This window comes from Equus quagga, unplaced genomic scaffold (genome assembly GCF_021613505.1).
Source record: "Equus quagga isolate Etosha38 unplaced genomic scaffold, UCLA_HA_Equagga_1.0 270_RagTag, whole genome shotgun sequence".
Taxonomy (NCBI): Eukaryota; Metazoa; Chordata; class Mammalia; order Perissodactyla; family Equidae; genus Equus; species Equus quagga.
In genome coordinates this window covers 846,838-869,113 of record NW_025799872.1, presented here as the reverse complement: position 1 = coordinate 869,113, position 22,276 = coordinate 846,838, and the positions used below count along the sequence as shown (strand labels likewise).

Here is a 22,276-nt window from a genome sequence, read left to right as displayed (position 1 = left end):
TGTGTCCCCCGCCTGCCGCCCACACTGGGCCCGCCCTGCTCCTGGAGCCCAGAGCCCCCAGCCCGTGGCGCCCTAAGGGTGGGGCCGGGCCGCCGGGGTGACCCTGCCTGGAGGGTGGCTCACGTGACCCTGGGGCCCAGTCTCCCCTGCCGCCCAGAACCAGCGCCATGCGGCCCACTCATGGGACATGGGGTCAGTGATGCCAGGACTCCGGAGGCAGGGTGCTGACTCCCTCTCCTTCACTGCAGGACGGCCAGCCACTCCGCGCCATCCCCCTCTCCGGCTGCATGGTGAGCGTGCTGGACCCCGCGGAGAAGCCAGAGGCTGGGCACGTGTGGCGGTTGCACCAGGCCCAGCGGTCCTTGTACCTGAGCACCTCGTCCGAAGAGCTGCAGCAGCAGTGGCTGGAAGCCCTGAGCACAGCCGCCCTTGGGGACTTGGCCCGGGCCAGCCGGGGAGCCCTGCAACCCCAGACCCCGTGAGCTGAGTCTCGGCTGTGTCTCCAGCTCTGCCGCCACCACGGCAGGGCCTGTGCTCACCTGGGAGATGGCGTTGGAGGCCACGTGCTTGCGTGAAAGGCACTGGGACTGCTGAGGAGCTGACAGGTCACAGGGCACTTGGCCCTGGAGGGTCCCTCTGCTTCAGAGAGGAGAAAACTGAGGCCCAGAGACGGGTGGCCAACTGCCCAGGGTCACCCAGCACACTCCCAAGAAGCGCCTGGCCTCTGCCCCAGCCCAAGCAGAGTGGCCTGGAGTGGGGCGTGGGCGAGTGTCGTGAGTGGCCCTGCGGGGGCACTCAGCTCTTAAGGGCAAGAGAAGCATCCTGGGCGGTGCCCGGGGACACTTGGTAAACGGCTACAGTCATGCTGGCCCTCCACACTGCTGCCTGCCTGTCCACACTGTCTACACTGTCTGCACCGTGTGAGCTGGATGGAACTGGCCCTGGGACTCCACCCCACCTCCTCCATCCCATGCGGAGCCGCCCCTGGAGGAGGGAGCCGTAGGCCTGGGCAATCCATACGGGGCTCGAGGTTCCTGAATAACCTCTCTGCGAAACTGGACGGGAGGCCCACCCTGGGTCGTATAGTGCCTGTCTCCCCTGGTGGGCGGCGGGCAGCGGGCGGCAGGTGGTGCTTGTCTGCATAAATAAATGCTGGCAGCCAGCAAGTGGGCACAGCCTCAGGCCATCACCCCCGGGTCCCGCTGGTGGTCGAGTTGGGATACAAGAGTGACAGACAGGCACAGCCGGCAGTGGGGCCCTGGACCCCAACCCAGGCTTGCAGCGTGCAAGTCCTACCCCGTGGGGGCCCCAGGACTTAGGGGCATCGGACAGCTGGGCCTCGGGCCAGGTGCTATGCCTGCCAGCCTGCTCTATGGATGGGCATGTGCCATGTGGCAGGTGGGGTCAGGCCCAGAGACGCTGTCACAAAGTCTTTGGAAGGTCGGGGTCAGGGTGGGGGATGCTGTTTGCGCCAGAGCCACAAGGGCCTTGGGAGAGAGCAGAGGGATTAGGGACTGATGACCAAGGACTGTCCATCCCTCGGGACCCCCATCCTTCTAACATCCACACAGCACCCTGTGGGGACACCTGTCACTGCCCAGCTGTGGGCAGACTTGCAGGGCACCAGCGTGGGAGCCAGAACTGGGCGACCAGTCACGGGCGAAGTTGGGGCAGGGCCCAGGTGAGGTGGGCGGGGTATAGGTGAGCTTATGCAGGAGCCAGTGCCACCCCCACCCCCATGCATTCACAAACCGGCCTGTGTCTGGATGCTGCCTCAGTAGGATACCTGCTGTTGACCTGGGCCCCTACCATCTGAGAGCTCACCACCTTGCAGTGGGTGTTCTGGCTCCAGTTCACACCAGGAAACAGGCTCATGAGGCAAAGTGACTTGCCCAGTGGGAGGGGAGGCTGCCCTTTCCACGGCTCAGGGCCCTGGCGGGGTTCCTGCCCCATGCCCACGGGGCCTGGGCAGGGCCAGCAGGTGGCTGAGGCAGTGAAGGCAGCTGGGGTCCAGCTGGCCCCTCCTCCTGCCCCTTCCATCCGTGAGCTCTGCTCTCTCTGCCTCACATCTTGACTGAGTGCCCACTACCTACAGGGGGACGACTCCTTGGCGCTGCCTCTGTCCCCTAATACTCCAGTATCACCACAACCCCAGGATGTTCCCATTTGACAGCTGAAGAAACTGAGTCACAGAGAGGAGGCCCCCAAGTCCCACAACTCCAGACTGAGCAGGCAGCTGGAATTGACTCTCTGGGCATGGCATCACTCGGCTGGGGTCTGCGGGGGTGAGACTGGGCCCCCACCTGGGATCCTCCCCCAGGGTCCTCACCTGGGGTCCCCACGGATGGTCCCCAGCGAGCTCTCTGTGGGCTGGGGCAGACCCGGCCCTCTCCTCTCCCGCCCTCCAGCCTGGGGGCCCTGTCCTCGCAGCAGGCTTCTGCGTGAGCTCCCGAGGGTTCTTTCCTCCCTCAGCACACCTGAGGGCGGGCGAGGTGGGTACCCTGCCCCCAGCAGCTCGAGGGCCGCCAGAACGCTGTGTTCCCTCTCGTCCATCAGAGTGTCCGGGCCAGCCTCGAAGGTGGAGGCAGGAGTGTCCCCAGGGGCTGTGACTGCATCAGGACCAGGAAAAATGCCCGTGCTGCCAACTTCGATCGGTGCTGGGCCCTGCGGACGCAGAGGGAAGGAAATGCCCCATGTGGAGCCCCATTCCCATGTGGAGACACTGAGAACGGAACCTGGTTTTGGAGCAACAGAGGCAGGAAGAGGAGTGGGGCACGGCAGGGGCAGGGGGTCCCTGGGAGCCCCCCAGGGGAGGGGTGGCAGGAAGAGCCCCCAGGCTGAGAGCATGGCCACCAAGGCCCGCAGGGGCCAGTGGGGCTCATTGGGGAGCCGGGGAGGCGGGGCTGGTCGTGGGGCCTCCACAGGCCTCCTCTGGCGCTGCTCTGGGAGGCGGGAGCCACGGGGCAGGCTTGGGGGTCTTAACATCCCGCTGGACGCAATGGAATCGTAGGGGTCGAGATGGAGGCATGGCCTTGCATCCCCAGCGGGTCTTGACGCAGACCCCTGCGATGGGCACGCCAGAGGCCGGTGGCCCCGGCAACGTGAAGCCTCCACCACTGTCCCCAGGCAGGCACGGACCCGTGTACCCAGCTTTCCGGAGGTGAAAGAGGTCAGATGTTCTCGTGCAATATCCTGGTAAATGTTAGTAACCACTCTGGAGTCTGAAGTCACCCCAAGGCGGGTCTGCCCCAGGGACCCCTTCTGCTCCCTCTGGGCACCCCGGGGAGGGCACTGGGAAGCAGGCTGCCCATCCCGGGGCCTCCACACCACGTGTCTGGGGGCTCTTTGGGCCTGGGCTCCTTCCCACCCCCACACTGCCCACCCCGTCCGCCGTCATCCTGCCTGGAAGCCTGGAGCCTGGGCACGCTCTACTGCCCATCCACAGAGGATAGAGGCCAGATGCTCGCTGGCCTTCAGCCTCTCCGCTGTCCTCCCGCCCCATCCTGTGCCTCCTCCTCACCAAGTCCAGCCCCCACCCTACAGGCACAGGAGGCCATCCCTTGGACAGGAGGAGAAAGGAGGCCAGTGGGCTGGGCGGGAGGTGGCCCCGGGGGTCTCTGGGGTCCTGAAGAACGCCGGATGGGGCAGGACAGGGTGTGAGATGCCCAATCGCTGCAGGAGTCCAGGGCCTGAGCCAGGGTCTTTTGTGCCCCAGAGACTGCTGCTGGCCCAGCCTCCTGGCTGGGGTTCCTGGTTCCAGGCGTAGGGGCTGCAGTTGAGCGTGGTGCGTACCTGAGCAGCAACGTGCCCACAGGAACAAGGGCAGAAGAGAAAAGAGAAACGGGAGGCCAGCGAACGACACTCTGAGGGGCTCCAAGTGGTCCCAAGGCAGCCAGGCTGCTCTCTCTCATGCCTCCTCTCTCTCTGCTCTGCTCCCCCATTTATGAGGGAGGAAACTGGAGGCCATAGGAGCTGGGTGGGCCTGGGGCAGACTGTGGGGAGCAGCCAGGTGTCCACCCCACATTCTGCACATTCCGTCCTGGAAAGCCAGCCTCCCGTAGCGTCTGGTCACAGGGCCCTCCTGGGCTGGCCCCACTGACCCTATGGACTCTGGGCTGGGTGCCCTGCTCACAGGTGTGAAGCTCTGATGGAGGCCTGATGCCCCAGAAAGGCATGTTCCACAGCTCCACGGCCTGTGGGTTCCTCCCCTTGCAGCGCAAGTGTGTCCAGCCCCCTGTGAGGAGCGTCCCAGGGGTCCCTGGGGACGGTGGCACACCCATGCTGCTCCCTCAGCCCTGTGTCACCCTCCCAATGGCCCCAAGCTGGACCAGCAGGGTGACAGACACGAGGCCATGCCAGCGGACTCTCTGCCAAGGAGAAGAGCTGGTGGCTGTGGTGGGTCACCTGAGCCCGAGATCCTGGAAAGGGAAGGGACTCGCCTCGGCCTCCTGCAGCACAGGCTCGCCGATAGCACTCGCGCTCCCTTGGCCAGGAGGGAACAGGATGGCTGTGTGGGCCAAAGTGGCCCTCAGCTGCAGGTGGCGGAGCGAGCTGGCCGTCCTGGAACCAGAAGGAAGAGCCCCCGGGGGGGTGGGAACAGGATGGGTGAACAGCAGCTGGAGGAGGCCGTCTGACTCCACCTGAGCGGCCTGAGAGAGAAAGTCCACATGGAGTCGATGTCCTGCTCCAGGCCGCCCTGCCCACCCCACAGCCCATCTACAGGAGCCAACCTAAACCCCAAACGCCCTGCCTTGACCCTGTCTCCTTATGGGAATCCAGGCTGCATGTCCCTGAGAGGGATAGGACCCCCTTCCTGCCAGGGCCAGACCTGCCCTAGGAGCCCGCGCTTCAGCACTCCAGCTCTGCCTGCCGTCACCGCCCACGCCACCCACCGCACGCCACCCACCGCCTGCCGTGCATCTCGGTCCCCAACGGGAGCTCTGCTTCCCTGTGCCCTACCAGGACGCAGAGAGCCAATTACACCCCAAACAGCATCTGCCCTCAAATGGGAATCAGAAAACTGCTGACAGCCGAGCAGCCCAACCTCTTCCAGGAAGAACAGTGTCAGGGTCATTGCCAAGGCACCCACTTCCCGGTGGGGGGAGGGCCATTCGCGGGGACAGGCCCTGAGCCCAAAGCCCCATAACACCTCTCCTCTGTCCTCCCAAAATCCGGGGGAGTGTGGCCTGCAGACACCCAAGAAGAGGTCGGGACGACCTGGTCCAGTGCCTGGCCCCCACGTCGCCCTCCAGTTTGCTGAGGCTTCTCTCACTGAAAGGCGAGGTCTGTCTGCGCCCCTTGAACCTGAGCTCCATGCCGTGGGATGGGGAGAACACAGCAGAAGGGACATCCGGGCCACGGCCTCGAGAAGCGGGCAGCCTCCGCTTCCTGTCTTCGGGATGCCAGCGACATGCGGCATAAAGGCTCTGGCAAGCCTGGGGATGGGTGTTGACGCCCTGCAATGAGTGCTCTAGGCAAGGCCTCACCCGGAGCAGAGCCCAGGCCCGAGCCGGCCCAGACGGAGTCACAGGCAGGAGACCCGACTGTCGCTGTTGGAAGCACACCTGCTGTCGGGGGGGACATGTGGGAGCCCTGGCCCGTTGGTGCCTCTGCTGGCCATGGCGACTGGCCCAGGGATGAGCATGTGGTCCAGCGGGTCCCTAGGAGGGGTGCTGGACGACAGGAGGACCACGCCCCTGCCCTGGGACCCTCGGCCACAAGGCCTTCCTGAGAACTCTGAGCTGCCAGCAGCCGTACCCCCAGTTTACGCTGGGCTTCTGTCCCTAGCAGACGACAAAGGGAGCCACTTAGCAAACCTGTGACTCACGGGCCTGAGTCTCAGTTTCTCGCTGTAAATGGGGACAACTGAGCACTCAGGATGATTACTGCAGGGGCGCAGCTGTCAGCACAGGGAGCGAGGGGCCCAGGGCAGACCCGATCCGTGCTCTGCTGTCCTGCAGACTCCAGCCTCCAGCTGCGGCACGAAACCCCTCCTCCAGCCCCCACCGTGGGCCTCACGCGCTGGACATGCCGTCCTTCCTGCAGCCCTGGTAGGAGTGTCGTGTGCCCACTGTCGACAAAAATAATCCATAACCAATCTATAAATGAAAATTTGGGTGAGTTTATTCTGAGCTGAAATCTGAGGACCATGGCCCGGGGCCTTTCTTCCCGAAGGAAGAAAGGGCACCAAAGAAGTGAGGTATACAGAGTGGTTATATACCCCCAACGAGGACGTTTCACATATGATTGAAATGTCCCTCCCAGAATAGTCACGAGATTGCCCTGTCGGCACAGCACTTGATGGACACAGCAGGTAGTGGGTCTGCTCTCTCAGTGGGCACAGCAGGAGGCAAGTCTATTGTCTCGAGCTGGGTGGTCACAGGTGAGCACAGCAATCAGTTTCTAGCCTAAGGAAAGATACTTAATCCTTAAAGAAATGCCAACGTTGGGAGGGGGAGGGAAGTTGCACCTTTATCTCAAGGGCCTTTGCTCTTGCCATAGGGAATCTCTAAAGCAGACATACAATGCATGCTCAACAGCCTCGGTCAGGCCCTTTTGGAAAGACAAGGTCAGGGTGAATTAGGTTTACACCAAATGGCTTCCTCATATTCTCCAATATGTCCTATTGCTTGCCATTTTTATTTGTCACCCCATTCAGGTGGGAGAGCTGAGAGGCACAGAGCCGGGCCCCAGAGCCCGGGCCTTGCGGAGAAGGTCTGGGATGAGCTGTGCTGCTAAGGACAGACCCTTCCTCCAGGCCTCAGTCTCCCCATCTGAGAAATGGGAGCCCTTCAAGCAGCCGCCCCAGGCCAGGTCTCTCTGATCTGTCCATCTGGACGGCCTAGGCCAGCCTTCCAGGCCTCGTGAGAGGCCACCCCCAGGAGGCCCCAGGAATTCCTCCCCCCAGGCCTGGGCCTCTGAGGTGACCCTGAGCAGATGGAGCCTCAGAAGGCATGGCTCCAGGGGGTGAGAGCCAGAGAGGGGAGGGGCTTACCCTGGCAGGCCAGCAAGGGAAGAGGCACTAAGACATCCTGAGCCTGCAGGGCTGGTGAATGGGCTGGGTCTGTGCTGGGTGGGGGGGCAGGGGGCAGGGCCAGGGGGCCAGCTCGCACACTTCTCAGGTGACAGGAACTCTCGGACTCCACCGCACTCTCTGGGCAGGTGCCGGGCCTCAAAGAAGCTTAACTGGCTCCTAAGCACTAAGCCTCTGGACTGCCCTTGACCCGCCTGCGCCCTGCTTCCGTGAATCCCATTAACCGGAGTGGCCCTCAGGCCACAGCCATGAGGCACAATCCAGCAGGCCAGTGGCCTTGGACAGGACAGTTCCCTTCCCTGAGCCTCAGTTTCCCTGTCTATAAATGAGGGGTCAGCCCACTTTTTTCACAGAATTCAGAAGGGGTCTTGAATGTGTGCAATCATTTACACACACCCCACCCTCCAAATCTTTATTAGTCTCCTGTTGTCTGATCAGAGGCCAGACGTGTGCTCATTGCAGAAAATTCAGGCCATACAGAGAAGGGTCACGAGGCAGGGACCACTGACCCACAGCCTGGGCGCAGAGGCCAAGGAGGAGCCCCAGGGGCGGGTGGCCAGGCGCTCCCCCTCCTGCGCCCAGGGCCAGCTCCCCAGGCCTGGCTGCCCTCCAGGGAAGCGAGGCTCCCTCCCCTCCTCCCAGGTGTGCATGTCCCTGAGCCACCTCCCCATCCCCCTCCTCAAGGCCCAGCATCGCTTGTGCAGCCAGCCCAGCGGTCAGAGCCAGGCGGGCTCAGTGCAGGAGGGGTCAGCTCACGCAGAGGGCACCACAGGGCCTGGCAGACAACGGGTTTGGGAAAATTCTTTTCTCCCCAGATATCCAGCTCCTTGGAACCACAAGCTCAGGTTAGTTTTTTTTTTTTACTTGCTTATAATTTTAAAAGGTGAAAAAGAAAAAAAGAGATAAAGTCCTGGAGGTCCCTTTCCTTCTCTGACTCTTAATTTGCGATAGAACTTTCTGGACTTGGTCCTAAATTATGAGAGGTTCTTAGGATGAAAATCTCATTTTCTATTGAGTGGAAGCAAAAATGAAGAATATTTAAAGAAAAACAAAAAGCAGTTTACATTTCTACAGTTATTCCCCAATTTGAGGGAAACACAGCAACAACCACCCCTCCCCCCACCAGGCTTGTGCCTGGTCCCGAGGCCACTGGGGCCCAGGGACACTGCATCAGGGCATCAGGGTGGAGGGGGCTCCCCGGGACGGTGACGCCTCAGCTAAGCCCTGCGGGGAGAGGAGACCCCCCCCCAGACTCACTCTCCGCGAGGTCTTGGCCTCCGTCAGCCCTTCTGCAGACGGGGACACTGATGCCGCTCTCAGACCCCACCCCCATCTCCCCAGTTCCTTCCTGCCATTCATTCACTCAACAAACGTTCCTGTGGGGGTACTGTGTGCTCCCAGTTGCAAACAGAGACCGGAGCAGTAGTGGGGTGGGGGCTGAGCCCCCAAATGCAGAGAGGCCAAGGCTGTGGTCAGTTCCTCAGGCGTCTGTGCTGGGTTCTCCTTGCCTCCCTGCCCGCTGCCCACGCGTCGCCTCCACTGGGGAAGCCATGTGCACTCTCTGCTTCACAGACGTGGCACAGGCCTTGGGGCCACGCACACGGGGTGGCTCTGTCGGTTCAGGGCATGAGGGAGGACTCCCTAGAGGAGGAGGTCAAGGCCTCAGGGCAAGGAGACACTGGCCTGGCATAACCCAGCCCTGTTTCCGGTCTGGGCCATGACGTGGAGAGCTGGGGGGAGGGGGCGGGGGGAGAGGGTGGGTGCAGGGCTAGTCCAATGCTGGCGGGGCCTGCGCAGCTGGCTTTGCAGCGCTGCCCCATCCTAGGTGGCATCAGGGTCTCCCCGCCTCGGGGGGCGGTGGGGAGAGAGTTGGGGCAGGAGGGCAGCAGGCCCTCCTCCACCCCTCAGGTGAGAACATGAGGCCCGGGCCCCCCGGAGGCCTGTCAGAGCCGCGGGCCCTGCTGTGGATGGGGGGCGAGGTGGCAGGGTGGCCCATGAGGTCTGTCCTCTGAGGTGGACTGGGCGCCTTCCCCTGCCTGCCTCAGTTTCCCTCCCTGCACAGGGTTGGTGTTGTTGGCACTTGCGTGCCATTGCAAGAGGCCCCAGAAAAGGTGGACAGGAGGTGGAGACAGCCGGGCTCGCAGTTCCTGTCACTGCGGTTCCTCCCGCAGAGCCCGCCCCGGGGCCTCCCACTGCTTCTGAAGGTGGCTTGGGCGGAGTGGCTGTTCTGAGGTGTGACAGTGGTTTCCTGTAGTGCATGGCAGAGGTCTTGGGCCACCCCCGCCCCCTAATGGCACAGATGGAGGCCTTCGCTGCGTGTAAGCAGGCACAGGCTGCCGGGAAAAGAGGCCGCCCCCATCCCCTCTGTTACGGGCTGGCCTGTGTCCCCCCACATTCCTATGCTGAAGTCCGAACCCCCACCCCTCAGAACTTGACCTTGTGTGGAGACAGGGCCTTTACAGAGGCAGTCAAGTTATGTGAGGTCATTGCGGCCCTAATCCATTAGGACAGGTGTCCCTATAACAAGGGGACACTTGGATGCACAAAGGGAGGATATGGCCCTGTGAAGGCCTGGTGGCGCAGAGGTTAAGTGTGCACGTTCTGTTTCTCGGCAGCCTGGGGTTCACCGGTTCAGATCCCGGTTGCAGACATGGCACTGCTTGGCAAAAGCCATGCTGTGGTAGGCGTCCCACATACAAAATAGAGGAAGATGGGCACGAATGTTAGCTCAGAGCCAGTCTTCCTCAGCAAAAAGAGGAGGATTGGCAGCAGTTAGTGCAGGGCTAATCTTCCTCAAAAAAAAATAACCAATAAGAAGACTGGAGTGATGCCGCCACATGCCTGGGAACCGTCGGCAGCTGGACAGGGGCCGGGATAAGCACCGTTGGAGGGAGCGCGGCCCACCAGCACCTTGGTCTCAGACTTCTGGCCCCAGAACCCTGGAACCACACGTTTCTGCATCCCAGGGCACCCAGTGTGTGGCGCGGTGTCACGGTAGCCCCAGAGCATGCCCACTGTGAAAGACAACATGGGTGGAGCCACGTTAAAATAGGGTCGGAGCAGCTATTTCAGAGGAACTGCCTCGCACGTCTGTGTTCTGTATCTTCCAAACTGGACCAAACCGCCAACATTACAAGAGTCAGTAAGGACAAGAACATCTGTGACCCGGTCACTAGCCGATCGATGAAGCACAGGTCTAGCCTTGTGCCTGATGACCGGCCCGCAGGCCCATCCGTGAAGCACAAACCCAGCCTGACGTCATCCTGCCCCAGTGAACTTTCCTCAACACAACTCACCTCCTCTGCCTCCCTTTTTCCCGTACAAACTCTGAGCCCCTCCTGTGATCAGGACACTACTGGGGTTTCTGCCTGAATCTGTGCTCCCCCAGCTGCAACCCTTCGACCCCCAGTCAACGCTCTGCCTCTCCAACCGGTTTCTGTTTTTGTAGGTTGACACCACCCTAAATGGCCGGGCTCGAACTCAGCATTTCTGGGCTCCTGGCGGCCGGGGCCAGAGTGCGGTGATGTGGGCAGCCTATAGGCAGCTCCCACCAGCTCCATCCTGCAACTCCAGGGTGGCCCCAGACCTCCCCTTGCAGCCCTGACCACACGCCGGCAGGCAGCTGTCGTCTGCACAGCAGTGTGCACTGGGGGCCAGACTGAGCGGGAAGGCCACGCGAGGCCCTGGAAGTGGGCTCAGGGCATCTGGCAGGGAATTGTGGGGTCCTGGTCCCCGAGTGTGGTCTGGGGAAGGCAGGGTCACAGTGGGCACTCACCTGGCTTCCGATGTGGCAGATGGACACACATGCCTGGTTGTACATCAGGGAGTTGAAGAAAGTCATCACATGTGGTCCACAAGCCTGGAGTGGGAACCAGATATTATGGGTGACACCAACCCTGGCCCAGGAAAGGGCCCCTTGCATATCATACCAACCTCAGCCTCTACAGGGCTTAGAAAGCAGAGGTGGGAGGGGCTGCCCTGCTGGAACTATGCTCTGTGGCCCCAGGAGAACACCCACCTCTTCACTGCCACCTTCCAGGCCCTCCAGAGCCACCCTGTCCACCTGGACCACCTTCCCAGACTTCCTGGGCTGGCCACACTGGACTTCCGGCTGTCACTCAAGCTTCCAAAGTATTCCGACCTCAGGGCCTTTGCACCTGCTGTTCTCTCTGCCAGGATGGCTTTCTCCAGCTCTGCTGGGCGGGTCACCTGCTCAAAAGCCACCCCAGCTCTGGCGGCTGCGGTCTGAGAGCCCCCTATCCCTTGCCTGGGCTGGGCAGGGTCCAAGGGAGGGGAAGGGGCAGTCAGGGGCCACGGAAGAGGGAGCTGGGCGGCAGGGGAGGAGCCTGGAGAGGGCGGGTCCCCGGGTGTGTGTGCTGGACTCCGGGGGGGCCCCCAGTGAGGATTTGTGACATCAACAGCACTCAGAGGGCCCGGCCCACAGAGGCACCGGTGGGTCCACACGTGCTGCTCACTGAGGACACCTGGCCTGGGGGAACCGGGGGTTGGAGGGCGGGGTCAGAGGGCACTGCCAGCGCAAGGCCCTGGAGCGAGACTTCCTGCCCGGGTGCCTCACCCCCTGGGGGATTCGGACTCTCGCGGGGCCGGCCCCGCCCCCAGGCCCGCGGGGAGTGACCCTGGGGGCGTGACCTTGGGGGCGTGGCCCGGGGCGTGACCCTGGGCGTGTCCCCCCGCAGTCCCAGCCGAGCGCGGCCGAGCGCGCAGGATGCACCCCGCGGCGACTCTCCGCCGCAGGACGAGGCCCGGGGGGCGCGCGGGGGACGCCACGGCCGCCCCGGGGAACCGCACGGGTGAGGGGCTCTGCGCCCGTTTCACGGAGGGGGAAGCCGAGGCTGGGCGCACTGGGGCGGGGGGCGCACTAGGATTGGTGGCGGCGCACAGCCACGGTGGGGGCGGCCCGGGGGCGCGCACAACCGGAGATTCAGGGGGACGAGCCTCCCCGCCCCTCCGCCGGTGCAGCGGGCCCCCTCGGCGGAGCCGAAGCCCGGCGGCGAGCGGCCCGAAACCAGGCGGCGGCGAGCAGGTGCCGCCCTTTCCTGGCGGGCGTGGGCGGACGTGGGGAAATCGGAACCGGCCTCACCCCGCGGGAGCGCTCAGTCTCTGCTGGCGCCCCAGCCCACGCGCAGGTGGGGAAACTGAGCCTGGGAGGGAGGGGGCCACCGCCCGAGGTGCCGGCAGCCCACCTGGGGAGGCTCCGGGGTCTCCGGAGGGAGCGGGGCTGGCTGTTGTCTTACTTGAAGCCTTTGGTTCGAGATCATTGGAGGAGGGCTCACCTTTGGCCCTGGCTGGTGGGGGAGACGCGCCTTAAGCCGCGGTCCGAATGCCGGTTTGCTCCATGAATGCGCCTAAAATCTAACCTCCTTACGAACAGCCACACCTGGACCCTGGGCCTCCATGTCCCCGAGGCTCACGGTGGTGGACACTGACGCCTGAGGGTCTGGCGCAGGCCAGGCCGGCTCGGGCTCTGCGCAGGTGGAAGCGGGGCCTGGAGGGGGCGGGCTGACCCGGGTCACATCCCAGGTGCAGCCACTTACCCTTAAAACAGACACCTGCCACCCTGGGGGCACAGCAGGGCTGCTCCCTTCCAGGTGGGGAAACTGAGGCCCAGGGGGTATGTCGCTGGGCAGAGCAGAGGTGCTGAGACCTGCGCCTGGCCTTGTGGGATGCGTTCATTTTCTTTGACTCCCCCAGACAGACTGCGGCCCTGTCCCAAATTTGGTACTTTGTCCGTGTGTGTGTGTGTGTGTGTGAGTGAGTGTGAGTGAGTGTGAGGGGAGCAGTATGTGGCCGTGCACTCCGCCTGGGGACTTGGAGGGACTCAGGGACGCGGAGGCCCTAGTGTGTGTGCCATGCAAAAGGCTGTTCGCAGAGGACTCTCCCGGGGGAGAGGGTGTCAGAGTCCAGTCCCCGCCTCGGGCCTGCCCAGCCGGCCCAGCCCTGCTTCTGACCCTGCAGCTCAGCCTCCTCCTAGACTCGAGCCCTTCCCCAGGATTTGGGGTTGGAACCCCCTTCTGACCTGGGTGCATCTCTCTGCCCCTGTGGCTCAGTTTCCCCATGTGCTGAGTGGTGGGCACTGTACACCTGCTCCCAGGCTTGTGGACCGGCCAGGCGGAGGAGCCAGGGAGGGCCCAGTGACCCACCCCAGCCGAGGTTGCTCTGCTCCGGGGTGACGCTGTCCAGACTCCGTCCTCCCCTGCCCTGGCCCTGTCTCTCGGGCTGTGAGGCGGGCCCCTCTCTCCCTCTGGGGCTGTGCAGTGAAGGTGGGTGTGGGGTCTTTTGGAGATGGTTTGGCATTGTCTGAAACAGAGCAACAGGAGGAGTGTTTTCCCCAAATCTGTAAGTTGGGCTCCTTACTGTGCTCTTCCTAGAGCAGGAATGAAAGTCAAGCCGACGGACACAGCATCCTGGGGTCCCAGTTCCTCCCTCCTCCCCTGTGCGCGCTTGTGAGGGACAGATTAGGGAGGCTGCTCAGGGCAGGGGTGCAAGTGTTTGTTGAATGGCTGATTGGGAGGGGGCGCCCAGCGCGCCATGGAGGCCGCCCTCCTACCCCCACAGCCTCTCCCTGCTCCCAGGGCAGCTGCAGCACACTCCCTGATCCTGGAGTTTGTCCAGGAACACCACCCTGTGGAGGAGGAACACAGGGTTCCAGCGGCCGGAGGTGCCCCCCAGGACCTTCAAGGAGGGGCCCGGAAAGGGGCAGGGGGAGGACTGTGCTCCGTGGGCATCCTCTTGGCTTCCCTCTGCAGCCCTGCCCCACGGCTGGCCTGGGCCGCTTCACAGAGACAGAGGCCCAGAGGGGGTGGGTGGGAATCCGCACACCGCCTGTGTGCCCTTAAGCGCGGCTCTGGCTCCTGCAGTGTGGGCAGGGCTGCTGGATGGGAGAGGCTCCCGGGAGCCTCCGTGTTCTCCCCGGAGGGGTTTGGAGGCACACCTTCCTGGGCTGGCGTGAGCCTGTTCTTGTGGAGGAGAATGTGAATTCTGTACTGTGAGCTGACCTGCCATCAGGAGAGTCCTGGGAGACGCAGGTCTGGACAGTGGCCAGGGTCCAGGCCTGCAGTGGCTCTTACCTCGTGCCCACTCTCCCATCCAAGTACTAACCAGGCCCGACCCTGCTTAGCTTCCGAGATCAGACGAGATCTGGCGCGTTCAGGGTGGTATGGCCATAGACTCGTGCCCACTCTCCATGGGGAGAGGAGATGGGCTCAGAGAGGGCGAGGGTCTTCCCTAGGACACACAGCCAGGTCTGTGGGCCTCCTGCCTGTGGCTGTCCCCACTCTCCAGACAGCACCTGTGTGTGCATGTCACCCTTTGAACTCCGAGAAATTCCTCCTGAGGGTTCCCCTTTCCATTTGGGGAAACTGAGACTCAGAGTGAGGAAGTGACTCTGGTTGTGCAGGGACCCAGGCCCGAGGTGGGCTGGCCCAGCGCCCGCCTTCGTCTCCCGGGTGTACCCCTCATCCACGGCCGCAGCCAGTGTACAAGGTGACTTATTTACCTCGTGCCCAGGGGCTGAGCTCAGGGTTGGGGGCTGTGTGGGCTCCAGGAAGGAGGAAGGAGGCCCGGCCTGTGATCCGAGTTTCCAGATAAAAGATTAACAAGCCAGCTTGTTCTCGCCCCGCTGGTGCTGGCTGGGCAGTCTGTGGGCAGCGCGGGCCGGGAGGATGGGCGCCCAGGTCAGGCCGTGCCCCACCAGTGTGTGTGTGGGGGGTTTGGGAGGGTGGAGGTGTCGGCCGCGGCAGCCCTCACGGGCAGGTCTGCCCACCACTGTCCTGTGGGCCCCGTAGGGTTTGTGTTTGGCTTGCATCAAATCCATTCTCTTTTTTCGTTGTTGTTTTCCTTCATTTGAGATTTATCTGCATATAATAAAAAAGAGTGGGTCGTAAAGGGTGGCGAGGAGAAACGCACCCAAGGTTGAGGCTTGCGTGGGTCCAGCTGAGGAAGAGCTGGGGAAATGCAGCGTCCACACGGGGCGGGAGGGGCAGCCAGGGCATCCCTGCAGGGCCAGGCCTGGGGCGCGTCCAGGGGGGTTTCAGCAGGAGGGGGAAGAGGTGGGATTTGCATCTTAGACAGCAAATTTGGGGGGGGGGGGGGGGGGTCTGGGGGTCTCCAGGTTGGGGAGGGTGCGCTGCAGGCTTGAGCGGAGGCTGGCTTTGTGCTGGTTAGGGAATGTGCTTGCTGGAGCCAGCTGGCTCCTCTGCCAGGCCTTGGTGGTTCCTCGGAATGTCCCTGGGAGGGGCCCAGGTAGATGTGACTGCGGCCCCCGCCCCATGCCGCCTCCTCGCCCCCTCCTGGCTGCACGTCATCTGTCCTGTGGAAAGGTTGCAGGGTGCTGCCAGCTGCCAGTGTATCCCGGGGCCTTAGGCAGTGCTGTGGGCCTCAGTTTTCCCCTCTAGAAAGAGGGCTCAGCCCAGAGAAGCATTTACTGGCTTTCCCAGCCCAGGTGGGGATGCAGCCTGGGGGGGCAGGTGAGGGTTCCTGGACCCCGTGGACTGGGGGATTGGGTCAAGGCATTAAGTCTCCTTGTAGGGGTGCTCCTGAGCTCCGGGCAGTGCTCTGAGGCCCCCAGGTGGGCCCACTCCTCCCATGACCCTGAGGGGCGGGTGGGGAGATTGAAGCTGAGCAAGGTGAGGACCGGTCCGGGGTCCTGCTGGCGGTGGCGGAGCCGGTCCGACCCGGTGTTGAGGGCGCATTCCCCACAGAGCCGGCCACTTGGCTTCTCTCCCCCGCCTCCGCCTCCGCGGCTGAGCACCTGGTCCCCCAGCGGGCAGGGAAGGTTCCGGAGGGAATGCTCTCACTGGCAGGCAAGGGCTCACCCGCCCCCACCCTCCTCACCTCTGCCTCAGACCTTGGACCTTTCGGTTCCCATTTTCAAGGAGACCCGTTCACACAGCCCCACGCTGGGAGCAGGGCTCCCTGCCTCCCGTGGGCAAGGGCACCACAATCCCCTCAAGACCCCCAGCTCTAGGCCTGGGGCCCCTCCCACGTGCAGCTAGGCCGCGCCCTGCTTTCTTGGGCCTGTCCCAGGTCTAGGTGCCCAGCCCCCCCTCCCCCCCAGGAGGCTCTGGGAGGCAGGACAGGCTCTGGGGGTCTGGGGCTGGGTCAGCTCTGACCGCTCTGGTGGTGACCCCACCTGCAGTACCATCTCGGGAAGGCGCCCTGCAGTGGCCCCGGCAGCCCGGATGTGGCTGGTGACAGCCAGTCCCCCATCCCCCCACGCCCCAGTCCCGGCCGCGCTCTTTCTGAGGTGACAGTTGGTGTGTCCTTGAGAGCCTGGGGCTGTGCTCATCTCAGTCAGCCCCGTCCCGCCCGCTGCAGCGTTGATGGGTTCACAGGCCCAGAGCCATGCCCAGAGCCATGGCTGGTCGCCCTGCTGGTGTGTGTGGCTCACACACAGGCCTCTGTAGCCTCAGAGCTGCCCTGTGGCCTCAATTCCTGAAGCCTGTGCTCACGCCTGCAACTCGGGTAGAAGGACGGTCGCGCTGGGCTGTCAGTGCGGGCAGTGCAGGCTCAGCAGAGGTCTGCCGGGTCTGGGCTGGGCCGGGACGGGAGTGGGGCGGCCACCATCTGGGACCGGCGGGCTGGGCACACCCAGAGGGTCAGCTACGTCCAGAGTGATGCTTGGGGCTTTCTCCCCACATTTTTAGTTTCGTCAGACATACCACAGCGTGGAAAGAACTTGTAACCACACCTCCACTAGGTGCTACCCTAACTGCCTTGGCCGCTTCATCTCAGCTCCTGCCCCCTCTGTCCATACCGCGTGGCTTCTCACTTCTCATGATGCTCCAGCTGTGTCTGCAGGAGGAATATACGTCTGTCCCTTCCTCCTTTCATTCGCCAGGTGCTGCTGTGGGTGCTGGGCACACGGCCATGAGCCCCCAGAGCTCTCCCCCTGCAGACTCTGGGGCCTCCCCTGAGGGGAGCGGAGGGGAGAAAGAGGTGCTTAGCCACGGGAGAATGGAGAAGTCGCATCTCTAAACTGGGGACTGGGAAGTGCGGGCTGCCTGGCGACCCAGGGGAAGGGGCCACGTGGCCGGTCTGTGGCTTTCTTCTTGTGTCTCTACCGGGTTCTAAAACCCCATGTCCACCTCCCTGGCTGGAAGGACAGCACGTGTCCAGGTCCACAGTCCTGGAAAAGAAAAGAGGTTCTTCCTGGGGAGTGCTGACCACAGCTCTCATCCATTAGGTCATTCATCCATCCATCCATCCATCCATCCATCCATCCATTCATCCATTCATCCATTTGTTCATTCATGTATCCATTCATTCATTCATCATCCATCCATCTATCCATTCAGTTGGCTTTAGTGCCTGTGGAGACAGCATGATGGTTAATTAAGGGCCCAGACTCTGGCCTCAGAGTTGGCCTCCTGCTGTACCACTGAGTGCCGGGTGACCCAAGGCCAGCGTGGGTAGGGGGAAAATGTCCAGATGTGGAGCACAGGGTGGGCGCTGCGCCCTCCTGGCCCTGCCTCTCTAGGCTTGCATCTCAGCCCCCTGCTGCAGGGCAGACAGCCTCTCCAGCCCACCCTGCCCTGCCCTCCACCCTGGGGGTTATGTACCCCTCCTCTGCACCCCACCAACCTGGTGGGCTAGTCTTTTTAATCTTGACCAAGCTAAGGGGCCAGAAATAATGTCTTAGGCTTCAAATTTGCATTTCTCTGATTGACATAAATGTTTCTCCTGAATTTTTCTAACAGCTTTGAGATGTAATTCACCCACCTCACGATTCCCCTGTTTAAATTGTGCACTTAATGTGTACAACTCAGTGGCTTTTCATACATTCACAGATATGTGAAACCTTCAGCACAGTGAAGTTTAGAACATTTTCATCAGCCCAAGAAGACACCCCACACCCCTTGGTGGCCACTCCCCACTCACCTCCCCCCAGCCCCTGCCTCTGCTCCACTTTGTCTCTGTGGAGTTGCCTGTTCTGGACCTTTCACATAAATGGAGTCACACACTGTGGTCTTCTGTGCCTGGCCCCATGCCCGGAGCATCACGTCCTCAGGGTTCACCCACATTGTGCGTGTGTCAGTGCTTCACTCCTTTTATTGCCCAGTGACGTTCCCCCGTGTGCATGGACCCCATTTTATGTACCCATCGTCAGCTGAGGACGTTGGGTTGCCTCTCCTTTTTCGCTGTTAAGAACAGTGCTGCTTTGAATGCTGGTGGTGTGAGGTTTTGTGCGGACGGTGTCCCCTTCTCCGGGGTATTTAGCGAGGAGGGTGTCGCTGCATTGTGTGGTAATTCTTCGTGTCACTGTTGGAGGAGCTGCCGCAGCTGCTGCCCCATTCACAGCCCCCCGGCAGGGCATGAGGGCTCATTTCTGCCACCCTGGCACACCTGTCACCCTCTGCCCTTCGCGGGTACAGCGGGTGTGGGATGGGGAGCAGGGCCACCTGCTGAGGGGACCTCCCTTCCCTGCAGGCTGACGATGCTGAGCATCTTCTCGGGGTGTATTGGCGGCCACTGGCCTCTCTTTAGAGAAATGTCTGTTCAGATCCTTTGCCCCTTTATAAATTGCTTTGTCTGTTTATAATTCCATGTAATAACTTAAACGTTCTGGATACAAGTCCCTCATCAGACATGATTTGCAGATACTTTCTCCCCTCTGTGGGTTGTCTTTTCATGTTCTCGGTAAGGCGCTTTGAAGCACAAATGGTTTTAGTTTTAATAAAATCCAGTTTGTCTGATTTTTTCTTTTCTTATTTGTCTTTTGTCGTCATATCTAGGAAACCCTTGCATAATCCAAGGTCAAGAGGATTCATCCCTATGCTTTCTTCTAAGAGTGTCATAGTTTTAGCTCTTATATTTAGGTCCTTGAGTTAATGTCTGTATGTGGTGTGAGGAGAGGTCCACCTTCATTCTTTTGCGTGTGGATGTTATTGTCCCAAGATCAATCGTTGAAATACTGTTCTCGTCCCGTCGAATGGTCCTGGCAGCCTTGTCGAAACCAGCTGACTCAAACTTGAGCTTATTTCTGGGCGCTCAGCTCTGCCCCCAGCCCTGCTCTGCCGGTCACCTAGCTTTGTGTGGGAGGTTTCAAAATGGGGAAGTGTGACTCCTCCAGCTTTGTTCTCCTTTTTCAAGATTGTTTTTGTTTGGGCCACTCCAGGTCTTTTGCATTTCCTTATGAATTTGAGGATCAGCTTTCAATTTCTGCAGAGATTGGGGCTGGAAGTTGACGGGATCTTGCTGAATGTGAGCAGAATCGAGGTATTGCCATGTGAACACTGTTAAGTCTTCTGACCCAGGAGCATGTGGTGTTTTTCCATTTATTTAGGTCTTTAATTTCTGTCTGTGTTTTGTAGTCTTCAGAATTTAAGTTTTGTACATTTTTGTTAAGTTTATTCCTAAGTAATTTGTTCTTCCCAATGCTCTTGTAAAAGGAGTCGCTTTCTTGATTCCATTTCAGTGTGCGCATTGCCACGTCCTGAAATACAGTGGGTGTGAGGGTCTTGCATCCTGCAGCCTTGCTGGCCTTGTTTGTTAGTTCCCATACATCTTGAGCAGATTCGTGAGGACTTTCTGGACACAAGATCATGTCATCTAATAGAGAGGTTTTGCCTCTTCCTTTCTGATGTGGATGCCATTTAGTTAACTTTCGTTTTTTTTTTTTGAGGAAGATTAGCCCTCAGCTAACATCTGCTGCCAATCCTCCTCTTTTTGCTGAGGAAGACTGGCCCTGAGCTAACATCCGTGCCCATCTTCCTCTACTTTATATGTGGGACGCCTACCACAGCATGGGTTGTCAAGTGGTGCCATGTCCGCACCCGGGATCCGAACCAGTGAACCCCAGGCCGCTGAAGAGGAACGTGCAAACTTAACCACTGCACCACCAGCCTGGCCCCCTAACTTTCTTAACCAATTGCCCTGCCCCTGGTTTGGGGGTCATCTTTTTCTTTTCTAATTTACCATTCTTTTCTGTTGTGATTTTTTGTCATGTTTTATTAACATGTGACTGCTGTTTATATAGGATAGACACCCTCTGTTACATGCGTATTGCAAACACCCACACCTGGTTCTGCTGTTAAGTTAGGAGTCAGCCCTGTGTCCACCCCCGCTGCCCCTCCATCTGTGGCGTTGGGCAGGTCAGCCACCTCTCTGAGCTTGGTTTCTTCGTGTTAAAATGGGGATGATAATGATTTCTTCCCGACTGTTCTCTGTGGATGGTTGTGGGTGCTGCTTGAGGTCAGGAATGGGGGTGCTTCCTGACCGGAAGATTCCATCAGACCCGCACTGCTGCTGTTAGTAGTGATGCTGATGACGGACATCTGCAGACAGAGGCCCAAACCCGCCCAGCTCTGGGGCAGGCTGGGACATGTGGTTCTGTGGCAGCCATGGCCCAGCCCAGTTGCAGCTGGACCACCTTCCTGCTGGGTGACCCTTGGCGTGTCATCTGGCCTTGCTGTGCCTCCGTTTCCCTGGTAGTGAGGTGGTGGTGGGCAGCGTTTCTCATAGGGCTGTAGCACAGTGAAGCACCCGTTAAGCACCCAGTGTCATTTGTGCTGGTTCTGACGTCAGCCCCCGCAAGTGCACCAACCACAAGAGCCCCCCAGGCTCACACTCCCCCCAGTGTTTCAGCGTGATGGGGCCCCCAGGTTCTTGGTGGGGCAGAGCTGGGGTGAAATAAATGCGGCTTTGCCAAGCGCAGCCAAATACGGTCCCTCACCGTCCCTGCCCACAGTTGGGACTTGGGCAGCCTCAGCTTCCCCAGCGGCAGAAAGCAGGGCCAGGGCTGAAGCCTGGCTCTCCCGCTGCCCCATTACCACCCTCGCCCTAAGTGGGTCAGGGCCAGCATGGCCAGGCAAGAGGTGCCTTGACCTCCCTGGGCCTCAGTTTCCCCTCAGGATGGGGCTGGTTGTGCGCAGACGTGTGAAGCCCTGTCATGGGTGTGTGACCATGTGCGCGGCCCTCCCCAGTGACTGCCACTGCCCTGGGCACTCCTGGGCATGCTCTGTCCCCACAGCCTTCGCAGAGTGGGATGCTGTGCCTTCCACATGGAGCCCCTGCACGGCTGCTTCCAGGTGGACGTGAGTTTTGGGGACTCTCCAGCTTCTACAGATGTCCTGGGTGTATATTTTGAAAGCAGGGTCCACAGGGTTTGCTGATGAATTGGTTGTGGATTCAGAAAAAGAGTCCAAGTAGGTTCCAAGTTTTGGGGCCATAGCAATGAAGGATGGAGGGGCTGATGCCTGCATCAGGGTGAGGACAGGGAGGATGTGATGAACAGCCTGGGAGTACAGGACTGGGCTGGGTCGTGGCAGGCGGGGTGGGCAGCAGGACATCCATGCCTGGCATGGTCCTGGCAGGAGGCCTTGCGCGGAGGACAGGTGAAGGGTTGTCTCGTGTCTGCATGGAGTAACAGGGTCCTCAGCCTGGGTGGAGCCGGCCTCTGTCCCTGTACCCTGGCTCGTTGCTCCCGCCTTGGCCTGTCTGTGCGTTGGGAGGAGCATGGGCGCCGAAGCCCCTACGAAGGCGCGGAGGGGCCCCTTCAGCGTGAGGCTGCCTCTGGGTCAGTGTTGCCACGGGCACAGGCCGGACTACCAGTTTCCCTGTTCTCTGAGACCCACCACTCTGCCTTTACGTGCTTGTAGTACAGTCAGTGCTGAAAGTCAGAAAATTCCAGAAAGCAGAAGGAAGAGCCTTTTCACTCGGCACCAGGAGGCATGCTCGGGAACATCCACGGCAGCTTTGTTTCACACTCTGGAACACTCACGCCCATCAGCAGGGAACAGGGAAGCAAACAAGGCCATCTGGAAACTGGGGCTCTACTCCACCGTAAACAGGGATGGCCACCCACTGTCAACTTAAAAAGCACAGTTGCCTGTTGTTTATCTCAAAGTGAGTTTATTTGGGAATAGCCAAAAGAACTGCAATTCAGGATGTGCAGGCTATGGTCGACCACAGGCAAGTCCAGAGGACAGAGGAGGGAGCTGCATTTATGGAGAAAAAGGGGGAGAGGGAGGGGCTGCTCTAAAGGAAAGTCCACTGGGGAAGTGACAGTTCAGGGAGGCAAAGGCTTCTCATTGGCTGAGCTGTGCGTTTCTCATTGGCTGGGCTGTGGGATCTCTCATTGGCTGAGCTGTGCGTTTCTCATTGGCTGAGCTGTGCGTTTCTCATTGGCTGGGCTGTGGGATCTCTCATTGGCTGAGCTGTGCGTTTCTCATTGGCTGAGCTGTGCGTTTCTCATTGGCTGAGCTGTGCGTTTCTCATTGGCTG

At 60.8% G+C, this 22,276-nt stretch overlaps 2 protein-coding genes across 9 annotated transcripts in view; both read left to right on the top strand.

Moving 5' to 3' along the window:
* Positions 1-1,075, top strand: part of LOC124233918 (FYVE, RhoGEF and PH domain-containing protein 3-like) — a 61,057-nt gene extending 59,982 nt beyond the window's left edge. For all 6 annotated transcript variants that reach the window (XM_046651215.1, XM_046651214.1, XM_046651218.1 and 3 more), the window contains one exon: positions 249-1,075. In XM_046651215.1, the coding sequence (XP_046507171.1) occupies positions 249-482 (234 nt within the window). In that variant the 3' untranslated portion in view covers positions 483-1,075. The remainder of the gene's footprint in view (positions 1-248) is intronic.
* Positions 1,076-11,536: 10,461 nt separating this feature from the next.
* LOC124233915 (sushi domain-containing protein 3-like) overlaps positions 11,537-22,276 on the top strand; it is a 17,232-nt gene continuing 6,492 nt past the window's right edge. Inside the window, exons 1-2 of one of the 3 annotated variants that reach the window (XM_046651210.1) lie at positions 17,888-19,270; positions 21,024-21,087. In XM_046651210.1, the coding sequence (XP_046507166.1) occupies positions 19,187-19,270; positions 21,024-21,087 (148 nt within the window). In that variant the 5' untranslated portion in view covers positions 17,888-19,186. Of the gene's footprint in view, positions 11,845-17,887; positions 19,271-21,023; positions 21,088-22,276 lie in introns of those variants that run through there. The other 2 variants (XM_046651211.1, XM_046651212.1) reach the window with 2 other exon arrangements.